Source organism: Leptonychotes weddellii, chromosome 7 (genome assembly GCF_054177405.1).
Source record: "Leptonychotes weddellii isolate Sample4059 chromosome 7, ASM5417740v2, whole genome shotgun sequence".
Lineage (NCBI taxonomy): Eukaryota > Metazoa > Chordata > Mammalia > Carnivora > Phocidae > Leptonychotes > Leptonychotes weddellii.
The window spans coordinates 54369688-54382399 of NC_138375.1; the positions used below are offsets into that span (position 1 = coordinate 54369688).

A 12712-nucleotide genomic window follows, 5' to 3' on the forward strand; every position below is an offset into this window, starting at 1 on the left:
AAAGGGCCTGGGGTCTTCACCTTGTCTTCTCGGTGACCCTGGATAAGATCACTCAGTCTCTCTGGGCTGAGGTTTCCCCTTATAGAATGTTTCCATTCTACCTTCTGTTTTTAGGATTAAATGAGATGCTATAGGTAAAGTGTCTAGCACATGGATCTATCTCTCCAACCTCTTTTCTCTCCTTCCCATTTTAGAAACACAGATGGTGAGCCCCAGATCTCCATAAGCTCTGGAGATTTGAGTTCTGTTGTAATCTAGGAAAACCGCATTTGCCGAAACCAAACAATGTAACAGGATATAGTCTGGAAACCTGTTCTGTTTGGCAGGCATAGTATTTAAAAACATTTTTAAATTGGTTGCCAAAATTTTAAAATCTAGAGATTTTACATAAAAATAAAAATATCCCTCCTCTAAAAAACTCAGAAGGTGTGGCAACACTGAGCCGTCCTCCTGTCCTGACAAAACTGGAGTACTCTGGTCATGACATTGTCTCCATTCCCCACTGAACTTCACTGTGCCTACCTCACTCAAGCTGCCCATCTGGCCTGTGTAGCTGTTGAGTTTGAATCCCTGGTCAGGTCCATCAGGGTGTTTTCCTTTGGGCTCTTTAGTAGATCACCAAATCCTTGAGTTGGCAAAGGAGAGGAGAGGGTGCCTTGATTGATCAGGGAGCTGAAAGTTGCAGGAAATCTGTCCCTCTGGCTGCTCTCTTAAAGGTTTTTGGACCCAGCTATCTAGGGATTTAAGGGACCAAGGATGGGCAGGAGGATATAAGGTAGGGTTCAGCTATATACATACAAAACCTCTAAAGAAACCTGTAGAAACCTCTAAAGGTAGAACACATGCTCAACACTCCCTGCATGCAAACCACATGTAATTTCACTGATAACTCTGATTGATGAGAAGAAAGGTGAGGGACAAGAATGGAATGGCCATGACTATAGAGGCAGAAATTGCTGATGTTGAAACCCAGTTCTACCTATTTCTTGCTCTGTCTACTTTAACATAAATCTGTTTTCTTATCTATAAAAGGATGATTGGGAGGATGAATATAACATATAAAGTACCCATTTGTTGGATGAATGAATAAGCAAATCTTTCTACCTGGGATGCTCATCCCTCATTCTTCCCTTTACTTTTAGATCCTAGCCTAACTGCCATGCAATGGAAATTTTCTAGAAGTCCCTCCTCTCCCCACCTGGATGAATCCTGTTCTCATAGTACCACAGACCTCTCCTTCACAACATAGATCACAACTGTATTTTTACAATGTAGAGTCATCCCAGGGTTCAGTACTGGAACCTCACAGTGCAAAGGGAGAGAAGGAGGGAATGTGGTTATGGTTGAATAGTATATTCTCCCTACTGACAGCTCAAGGTCTCTACATGAATATTCAATCTTGAGGCCCTGATCCACTTCCTTTTCTTACCAGAAAATACACTTCTTTTATACCAAGAGAACACTGAAGACAGGGTAAGAACTGTCCTTTATAGTGCTGTTGCTTGTTCATTCTCCTGGAATGGTACAGTGTTCAGAGCACAGGCTCTGGAGACAATGAGCCTGGATCATGTTCCAGATCTTCCAGTTATTAGCACAAGACTTCTGTGATTTATTCATTTCCTCTTCCTTAATTTTCCTTACTTGTCATATTGCATTGGCCAGGCTCTTCAATATCAAGTTGCATACTGGCTGGGATGATACTTAACTTCTCTAGGCCATAGTTTTCTCATCTGGAAGTGGGAATTCTCAACAAACCCATCTCCCAGGGTTGCCATGAGGATTAAATGATCTAAGGCTTTCGAAATACTTGGCATGGTACCTGTCACACATGAAGTATCCCACCAACTCTAAGGGCTGCTGTCATCACCCATGTAGGGGGAGCTGATTATCAGAGATGGAGGACTCCTTTGTGATCCTAAGAGGTGCCAAGTTGTTCTGTCTGAGTCCCACCTGGCCCTACCTCCTGCCTCCTTATTACTGAACCTGATAACCTAGCATATTTCCCTCCATAGGTACCTGTACAAACTCCGTGATCTTCACTTGGACTGTGACAATTACACAGAGGCGGCCTACACACTCCTTCTCCACACCTGGCTTCTCAAGGTACTGCCTTTCCAGTGAAAGTGATCTGTGCTAAGATCTCTATGGGGCCCTCACAGCAAATTAAAGAGTTAAGAAAGAAAGAGAGGTAGAAAGTGAGGGAGAAAGAGAAAAACAGAATGGAAGGGAAGAGATAAAGGAAAGGAAAGGGAAGGGAAGGGAAGGGGAGGGGAGGGGAGGGGAGGGGAGGGGAGGGAAGGGAAGGGAAGGGAAGGGAAGGGAAGGGAAGGGAAGGGAAGGGAAGGGAAGGGAAGGGAAGGGAAGGGAAGGGAAAGAAAGGAAAGGAAAGAATTATCCAATAAATTTTGTTTTGCTGTGTCCCCAAACTCTTGACCTGGCCAGTAACTTTTCTGCACTTCTTTGCCTGGTCACGTAAGGTTTCAATTGACTTTCACATTTAGCAACAACAATAACCCCCTGAGATATGTTTCATAGTTTTATATAACATCTAAATGTCAACTATAAATCATTAGCATGCTCAGTGAGCTGTTTTCCTTCTCTTGAAAACAGTATTGTAACCGGACAGCATCTAAAGGATTTCCTTTGGCTTTTGGAACAGCTGGGACCGTCTTATAGGGGTTCAGAGAAAATCCCTACAAACCATACACATGAGCCAAGAGAGAGTCAAATAAGCACCATTTGTCAAACATCAGGAGGCACTTCCCAAATGGATACTGCAGCCCAGCATCTCTCTGACTGCCCACTCACAGCCAGGGTGGTGGGCAAGCTGGCAGGGGTATTGGCAGGACTTCCTCCTGCTTCTCCTTAGTGAGGAAGACACCTGCCTTTGGCTGCCTCTCAGCCCTGGTGACTCCATGTGTCTTCTCTCCTCAGTGGTCAGATGAGCAGTGCGCTTCACAGGTCATGCAGACAGGCCAGCAGCACCCCCAGACTCACCGACAGCTGAAGGAGACGCTCTATGAGATCATCATAGGCTACTTTGACAAAGGAAAGGTAATTTGTCCCTGTCCTTCCTCACTCTGTGGGGACCTTAGCAATGGGAAAGGGTGGTTCCTTCCTATACTCCGTACTCCATCCATCTACAGGTCTGGGCAACTCTCCCTCCCAATTCTAAGTCTGATCACTTGGCTCCACCTTCTCACCACCTCGATTCATGGCCTCGTCATTGTTCACTTGAATTAGTGGGTTCAAAGCAATCTGCCTGCTTTCTCTATTGCCTCCAACAGATCTTCCTTCATACAGGAAATGGGGATCACAAAAAATACATTGGATCTCACCATTCTCTTGCTTACAATCATCTCCATGGCTTCCCCATTCCACTAGAATGATTACACAATCCTGCTCGTGACCTGTGAGGGCCCACCTGAGCTGTTCTCTGACTGCTTCTATCATTTCATCCCTGCCAGCTCTCACATGTTATATGCCAAGCTCCTTTTCACATCAGGGTCTTTGCACTTGCTTTTCCCACCTTAGAACATTTTTCCTCCATAGCTTTCCATGCCAGGCTCCTTCTCACAGCTCGGAGCTTTGCTCAGACATCATGTCCTCAAGGACACCTTCCCTGACCAACCTAGACAAAACAGCATTTTAGAATGCCATGTACACAGAGACTTGTCTACTGCTGAATGCCCAATGGCTAGCACAGAGCTTGACATGCAGGGCCAAATAAATACATGTTGAGTAAGTAAATCAGTTGCGCAACTGAATAACAGCAAGGATAAAATATCTGGTGATGTTTGGTCAGGAGATTAGTCAGAACAACTGCTACCCATCTCCCAGTCTGCAGCAGAGCTTCAAGAAGCACCAACCCAAATGCAACCATCATCCTGTAAGAGATGTGGCATGTGGCCTAACTGCTCTGGCCCTGGAGCCAGCCTGGTTTCAAACCTTGCTCCTCTACTACCTACAGTTCTCTTGACCTTTTAGGGACTCCAATTCCCACCCAAGATAGTGATACTAATAGTACGTACTTCCTAGTGATGTTGTGAAAACTAGGTGCGAGAGTGCATGTGGAACACCTAGCATAGGACCTGGTACATAGTCCTATCTTCTTAAATTTTAGCTCTCATCCTTCCCCTCCTCTGCCTTCAAGTCCCCAGTGAATGAGCCACTTCCTCCATGAAACCTTTCTTGAGTCCTCCAGCTTACCTACAGCCCTGGCTTTCTTCTGAATTACAAGGTCTCTTACAGCTTATCAGGACATAATTTAATGGACTTAATTTTGGTCTGTTCTGTCACTGCAGTTCATTGTATCTGTCTTAGCCTGATCTCCCCACCTTCCCTGGAAAGACAAAATGAGGTAATGTCTGTGGAAGGGCTTATAAATTCCCAGGATCTGAGCAGTTAGAGAACGCTGTTTTTATAATTTACAATTATAAGCCTCTTGAGGGCAGAGAGTCTGCCATTGCTGGAACGTCCTGCCCTACTCGAATCAAGTCAGAGCTCACTATTTGTGCACAGCTGATTCGGTCCATCACAGTGTGAAGGCCCCAAAAGGACATGCTGAGCTTTGTCCTCTGCAAAGTATCCAGTTCAACTCACCCTGTGCTGAGCAGAGAGGAAAAAGACATCATCCCTCATCTCTAGCTGCTTATCATCTAGTTGGCAAAACAGACGTGCCAATCATGATCTTTTTTTGCATATTACCCTTTGATGTTGTACAATAATGGAAGATGAGGGAGGGAAAGGTAGTGCCAAGGTACTTTCGGAACAGAGAGGAGAGAACAGATGGGTACAGCTCACTCTGATAGCCACTGCTGTGGAAGCTTCCAGAATGAAGCCCAAACTCTATAGCATCCCTTTACCTTCCTTTCCCCATACCTCCCCTCATGGAGATTTATTGCTCCAGACCCGCACAGTGGCTTTCTACTCCATAAGTCCACCTGTCAATACTTGGTGGACACCTCTACATCCCTCAAAACCCAATTCTCACATCTATTTATGTGTATGCTTTACCCACTAATGTTTCATGGAGGAAGAGACTGTCTTGTCCATACTTGTGTCTGTTCCATCACTGTATACCATATCATGCCTAGAAACCAACAGGGGCACCAAAGTTAATGTATGAGATTCAGAAGTCCCAATGACAGTATGGGCAAACTCAGGAGGAAATCCTAAGGTATCTGACTCCCATCCACCGCCACCGCCCCCCCCCGCCCCTTAGTGGTCTCTTAACACATGGGGAGAGCATTTCTGTCATATTATGGTGGGAAGTTGGCAAATACCTTACACGTGAGCCAAACAGTCCCCTGACCCAGCCCAGGGACTTTACCACCATCTTCTTGTCAGGCTGAAGAGAAGAAAAGCCCCAGCTCAGTCTGGCCTGTGGACTTGGTTCCTCCTGGCACATAAAGCATTTTTATGCTGCTCACTAAGTTGTCCACGGGTTTACAGCCATGGCTCCTCCACTCGGCACTTGCTTTTATTTATTTTTATGCTTGGATGCAGAGAGAGCATTTTTGCTACAAAGCACACACTATATTTTGGCAACCTCCCCTCTCTCCTTCCCACCTCCCCTAGCTTCTCCATTTAGATGCATTTTCCATTTTAAACTGAATATGAAATGTGATGGGTGTCCCTTGAGACTGCCAGATCTCCAGCCCACTCTGCATCTCCTCTGCCTCTCTGCAGAGGCTCCCGACCCCCTTCAGTCTAAGATGGAAGGATGATCTATTGGATTCAGCCTAAGACAGAGCAGAGGAAAAGGAAAATCCCCTATATCCAGGGTTTGTTTTTTCAGAAATTTTTTTTTCAAATGGAAAAGACCTATTTACAAAAAGTTATTTTTTAAAAAAATAGATTTTATTTATTTATTTAACAGAGAGAGAGAGCAAGCACAAGCAGGAGGAATGACAGGCAGGGAAGAAGCAGGCTCCCCGCTCAGCAAGGAGCCCGATGTGGGGCTCAATCCCAGGACCCTGGGATCATGACCTGAGCTAAAGGCAGCCACTTAATGGACTGAGCCACCCAGGCACCCCAAAAAGTTCTTTTTTTTAAGAGAGGGAGTGGGGGGCAGATGGAGAGGAAGAGAGAGAATTTTAACCAGGCTTCATGCCCAGTGTGGAACTCAACATGGGTCTCAATCTCACGACCCTGAGATCATGACCTGAGCTGAAATCAATAGTCAGACACTTAACCAACGGAGCCATCCAGGTGCCCCTTACAGAAAGTTCTAATCACTCTTTTTATACTCTAGTACCAGCTCCATCTCCACCTCTCTGCAGCCTCCTCCCCACTCATACACTCCAAATAACCCCATTAAGAAGTGACAGGTATAAAATTTCAGTTATACAAGATGAATAAGTTCTAGAGACCTGCTGTACAACATTAGATCTATAGTTGACAATCCTCAGGTCACACCCAGGTGGGCATTCTAGCCCAGCTTTTGGTTGGGCATGTGACCTGGGACAGTGTTTCTGCTGTCTGAACTTCCATTTCTCACCTGGGAAACTCGAATGTTACCAGTCACCTCCCAGAGCAGTTGTGAAGACACAGAGGGCATGCAAATAAAGCATTTAGCTTCATCTCTGGCTGCTCCATTATTTGTCACAAAACCAGAATGAGGGGCAGAGGAAGGGTCATGCTCTCTGGGAAGTACCTGGCTCCCTGTGTGTGGGACCAGGCCTGGGTCTGAGTGAGGCTTGCAGTGCAGTCCCAGGAGGCAAGCTGCCTCAAGTCCCTTCCTCAGCAAGGGTTCTACAAGCCTGGAGGTGTCTCCTAACCTTTGTGTCCATGACCTTCCTATAGATGTGGGAAGAGGCTATCAGTCTGTGCAAGGAACTGGCGGAACAGTACGAGATGGAGATCTTCGATTATGAGCTCCTGAGCCAGAACCTGGTAAGTCTGGGTGCCCAGGGCCTCGGGCTCCCCAGAGAGGCTGGGGAGAGGAAGTGGTAGGCCAGGTGGGGTCAAGTCAGCAGAAAAGGACTGGAAGTAGGGCCTGAGCTGAGGAAGGCTGCTGAAAGCCTTCCTTCCAGTTGGGAGTATTCCCAGAGGGAGGTATTCTGGGAAAACTCATCAGCAACAGTTTCCCGGATGGAGTGGTAAGTACGCTGTTGCATACCCAATAAACACTGTGCTACATTTGCAGTAACATCCCCACAAATCACTAAGCCAATTAAATAAAAGCACAAATTTGTGCTTTCTGATTAACAGATAAATCACATTAAAATGTTCCCCATCTGGCCATTCCCCATTAGCTCCTTGGTGCTGGTGATTTGGTGGGGGTAAGTGGAAAGTGCGGGAAGCCAGCCTAGCCTGCTCAGGCTGCAGATGCCAGGGCTTGGAGAGGAGGTGGCCTCTGCAGGGAAAGCGCAGAACATTTTGGCTGCTCCTACCACTTGTACACCTCCCACATATTTCCTGGTCACTTCAGAGCCAGGCCCCGGCGCCCGTCTTAGCCTATTTTGACAGGCCAGTCCAGCTGTGTCCAGGAAACTCTAAAATGAGAGTCAGAATGTGGAGAGATGGTTTATTGCTTCTTGCGTGGGGAGGGGAATGGGTATTGAGAACCATGTTCTTGTTAAAAACAACTGAGCTCTTAGCTGTTTGTACTGTGTGTAAGATATGATGCAAACACACACATGTCGTCACACCAAGAGACACTGATATCTACCCCACACATACATCCACATAGATGTTTGCGGACATGTAGACACACACGCCTTCTAAACATGTGCATTCATGTGCTTGCTCACACACACACGCACACAGAGTGCACATTCATGCACACACACACGCACACATACATCCCATACACGTTTGTATACACAGGTACACACACATATCCTATACACATGTATGCACAACACACACATAGCACACACATGTGCACACATGTATGCACGACACGCACACGGTGCACACGCACTCACACATGGCACGCATGTATGCACACAGAGCACACATATACACACATGGTGCACACATGCACACACGCGACACACATGTGTGCCCACGCGTGCAATACATGTGGTGCACATGCACACATGGTGCACATGTATGCGGCACACATGGTACATGTGTGTTTCGGTGCACACAACACATGTGTGCACATGTGACACGCGTGTGCGCATGCACACATGAACACACATGGTACACTTGTGTGCATGCGCACATGCACGCACAGTACAGATTCATGCACCTGCTGATGTACATGCACATTCATGCTCTGAGGCTTGTGCTGCACAGGCTTGTGTCCACGCACATTTATCTCTCATAAACACATGCCTCGTGTGCATGGAGGAGGGAGCTGTGTGGCGATGGGGGCTCTGGACTGCTGGCTGGATTCAGCTCCATACTTACTAGTTACACTATGAGACACCATTTCTTTCTCCGCAAAACAAAGATAGGATACTTGTTACGAGGATGATGCAAGTAAGTGAGCTAGTACAGGTGGATTGATCAACATGGGACCTGGTACAGGGTAAACACAGCTACTGCTGTGATGATGATAGACATAGCCACGGATATGCAAACATGTGCACTGGGCGTCATGGTATAATGATCATGTCTCAAGTGTGGCCTCTCTGAGTGGAATGTGCCCTCGATACACATCTATGTGGTTACAAGCTCTGAGTTTTCTCCCTCCAGATCCAGCAAGCGAAATTCTATGAAAACATCATGAAAATCCTCAGGCCCAAGCCAGACTACTTTGCCGTTGGATACTACGGCCAGGGATTTCCCTCCTTTCTGCGGGTGAGTGTGCTGGTGACGGAGACCCAGGCCAGGGGCCTGGGGCTTCTCAGCTGTCACTTTGTGCTTCGAGGATCCGCTTATACCCAGACTCTCTGCTCTCCTCCTGAGTGCTGCCCTCCTCCCAGCACACGCCCAGTCCCCTCCATCATCACCACCCTCAGCCACCCCATGTTTCTCTAGATATGCAGCAACCAGAGCTGCCCCACAAGGTGGTAGCTCCCCATCCCTGAGTGAGGTGTTCAAGGAGAGCCAGAGGACCTCAGCTACCCAGCAGGCATTGCAGGGCACCAGTTCTCAGACCCTTTGGGCTCAGGAATCTCTTTTCTCTCTGAAAAATTATTGAAGTCTTCCATGAACTTTTGTATTTATAAGTTCTGTCTACATCTACCATACTCAAAATTAAAACAAAGACAATTTTAAAATACTTATCTTTGTATTTAAAAATAATAATTAACCTCTCATGTGTTAGCATAACTTGTATCTTTATGAAAAATATTGTGTGTTTTCCCATATTTTCCCATAAAAATATATGCCAACAGTGAGATTGTTTCATATTTCTGCAGATCTCTTTAATGTTTAGATTGAGAGAGGATAGCTAGGTTCTTATACCTGCTTGCATTCAGTCTGTCATGACAATACACATCATACAGGCTCTGGAAAATTCTACTGTACATCTGAGAGAATGAGAGTAAAAAAGGCAAATACCAGCTGTCCATTATTTTGAAGAGTGTTCCCTGGTCTTATGAGGTCCTGAAAGTGTCCTAGAGACCCTCAGGGGTCTCTGGAGCATACTTTCTGAACCAGAGTTTTTGTGGAATATTCACTGATCATGTAGAGAGTTGGACTAGGGCAGTTATAGGCTTCCTTCCTATAGGACTCCTTCCAGTGAGGCTATGGTTCGGTTCTGAGGTCAGGGAGGTAGAAAAGAAACAGCAAATCTGATCTCTAACCTTACTTGATTTACAATGCAGTCGAAGAGATAAGTCTCTCGCTGTAACCAGTCAGTGTGGAAGTCAGAGTGAGCTCATAGGAGTGAGCACCATAGCCTGCAGAAGAGGTAGATAGTAAGGCTTTCCTCAGTGGAACAGAGGGGGCTTCCCAAACCTGATTGTTCATCAGAACCCCCTGAGGAGCTTGTTAAAAATACATGTTTCTGGATCCTACTACCATAGATCCCATTTCAGCAGGTCTGGAGCAAGACCTGGGGAGCTGAACTTCTAGAAGTCTCCGAGGCCCATCTGATAATCCCCCAGATTTGAAAACACTGATGTGCAGAGGTGACAGTTGTGGATTTGGACTGCGGAACTTCCGGGCCATTAGACGTGGCACGGATGGTACAGAAACATTCTAGAACAGGGTTTCTCAACCTCAGCTCTAGTGACATTTTAGACCAGGTTATTCTTCGTTATGGGGGCTGTCATCTGCATTGAAGGACATTTAGTAGCATCCTGGGCCTCTACCCACTGGGTTCCAGTAGGTCTCCCTCCCCCAAGCTGTGACAACCAAAAATATTTCCAGACATTGCCAGTATCCCTTAGGAGGCAAAATCACCCCCTGTTTGAAAACTACTGATTTAGAGGAGGCTAACACGGTCAGAGAAGGATAAAGAGTGTGTTTCTATGGATCTAGAGCCAGGAGCCATGTGATGAAGGACCCGAATGCTGGGATTTTCCATGCTGCAGGCCCAGCCCACAGGACCCATGAAAGGCAGGAGGGACGTGTTACGGTCATGTAAACAGAAGAGCAGGTGTGACACATTGAAAGCCAAGTGAGGAGTAATTCTGAAAGCTGTCAGGGCAGTCTGAAGAAGTTCTCCACATCCATGATCCCCCCTCCTTTTAGAATCAATCTTTTTAAAGAAGTGATGTGGCTAGCGAGGTCAGTGAGCTGAGTTTCTCCTTGCTGTGGTGGGGAAGCAGAAAGGAGAGAGATCTATAGGAGGTCACCATAGCTCTGTGCTCATGTCACAAGCCTCCCAGCTTTGCTTACATCATGTTCTCCAAGCCTGGGCCCTGAGATCTCTGTTGGGTGTCATTTTTCTGCAGAACAAAGTATTCATCTACCGAGGGAAGGAGTATGAGCGGAGAGAAGATTTCCAGATGCAGCTGATGAGCCAGTTCCCCAATGCAGAGAAGATGAATACAACCTCTGCCCCTGGAGACGATGTGAAGAATGCCCCAGGCCAGTGTATCCTTGGAGAATGGCCCAACCAGGGGCCAGGCAGAGGCAGCTCTGCTGGGACTTCAGCCCACAGAGCCCCACCTTAGAGCTTAGGGCTGCTGCCAGAATCATTGCAGTGGTGCCAATTTTAGTGTCCAGTGTGGGATCCAAAGAATCCATCTCGGGAAACTGAATGTTGCATTCACTGATCAATGCACTCATTCATTCATTCTCATAATGAATACTATCAAGCCCTGACTCTGTGCCGATCATTGCGCAGGGTGCTGAAGATCACACTCACAAAATGGTCCTACCTTCAGGGAGCTTACAGTCTAGCAAGTAAAAGAGACACCAAACTAATTGCACCATTAAATATGTTTATAAAAATGGGATTAATGCCAAGAGGAAGCCATGCAGGACACTGTGATCGGGAGGGCAGAGAAGGCTTCCTTGAGGAAGGTAATGTTTAAGGTTAGCAACCCGCCAGAGGTCAGTGGGAGGCAAGGAGAATGGCCCAGACAGAGGTAAGGACCATCATGTGCCCGGGCCTCGAGTGGGAAAGAGCACAGCAGGTTCCAAGAACTGAAATAGTGCCACGTTGCTCTTATAATAAGATTAAAACTCCTACGCGAGGCCAGTGGGCTGTCCACCAACTGACCCCTGCCTGCTTCTCCAATGTCATTGCCCCCCTCCCCATGATTCCTTCCCTCTCTCATGCCCCTCTGGCCACAGTGGCCTCATTTCTGTTGCCTAAACATACCTACCTGGTTCCCCCTGGGCCTGTGCATCTTCTGTTCCCTCTGTGTGTCATGCCCTTCCCCTATAGCTCTTTTTTCACCCATCAGATTGAACCTGGTGTCACCTCCTGGAAGAGACTCTCCTGGTCACTTATCTAAAGTTGGCTTTTCTGAGCTCTTCATGAGCCTCGTGTCTCAAACCCTGTTTGTTTTCTTTAGAGGGTTGATCCCAATCTGCTATCTTTCGTGCTTTTTAAAGGTCCACGTAAGCTAGACTGTAAGCTTTGGGAGGGCAGAGGCCTGCACTGCCTTGTTCACCACAATAACCACCCCCCCACACACACACCACCTGCCTCGGTGCACAAAGCTGACACTGAGAAACTCCTTGTTGATTAATAGAAAGACAAGGGAAATAAGAGAGAAAGAAAAGAGAGATAGACAAATAGAGACTAGAAGGAGGGAAGGACACAGGGAGGAAGCCAGCTCATTGGAGTCCGCAAAGAAGGGCACAGGAGACACGAGATGATGCCAGTGAGGTTGGATCAGTGGTGGTGTTTGTAGGGCCAGGAGCTGACACTGGGCAGGAGGCAGGACTCCTGGGGGCAGAGAGCATAGAAACCCGAGGAGCAGGCAGACAGCTGAGTGGAGATGTACTCACCCACCCTGGCTCCCACACTGCACCCTGTAGCACAAATTAAGTTACAGCCTTTAAAATGGGGTTGACAGGTTGCATGGCTGGGCTGCTAAGTCTGCCAAACCTTAATCCAAATATTTTTCCCTTGGGTGATAAATATTCATCTGTAACCTTTTCATTATGCTCACCTGCCCTTCATGCCTGCTCTACCATGGTGTTTGCGAGAGGAAATGCAACTAGTCCTGGGGCTGACTGGTTACAAATGTGATTTTGGTTACAGACGAGACGGGAGATTAGTACTAAGCCCCTTCTTAAGTGGACTCCTGGCTTTGAATAGCTGTGGTCTTGTAGCTTGGGGCAGATGGAGAGCATGGGTTATGGGGCCATCTCATCATATGTAGGCCTGATTCAGTGCCAGGAATCA

At 47.0% G+C, this 12712-nt stretch overlaps 1 protein-coding gene across 1 annotated transcript in view; it reads left to right on the forward strand.

Moving 5' to 3' along the window:
• Nucleotides 1–12712, forward strand: part of DOCK2 (dedicator of cytokinesis 2) — a 386690-nt gene that overhangs the window by 349067 nt on the left and 24911 nt on the right. The window contains exons 34-38 of the mRNA XM_081825805.1: nucleotides 2013–2103; nucleotides 2935–3054; nucleotides 6808–6897; nucleotides 8653–8757; nucleotides 10803–10944. Coding sequence (XP_081681931.1) covers nucleotides 2013–2103; nucleotides 2935–3054; nucleotides 6808–6897; nucleotides 8653–8757; nucleotides 10803–10944 — 548 coding nt within the window. The remainder of the gene's footprint in view (nucleotides 1–2012; nucleotides 2104–2934; nucleotides 3055–6807; nucleotides 6898–8652; nucleotides 8758–10802; nucleotides 10945–12712) is intronic.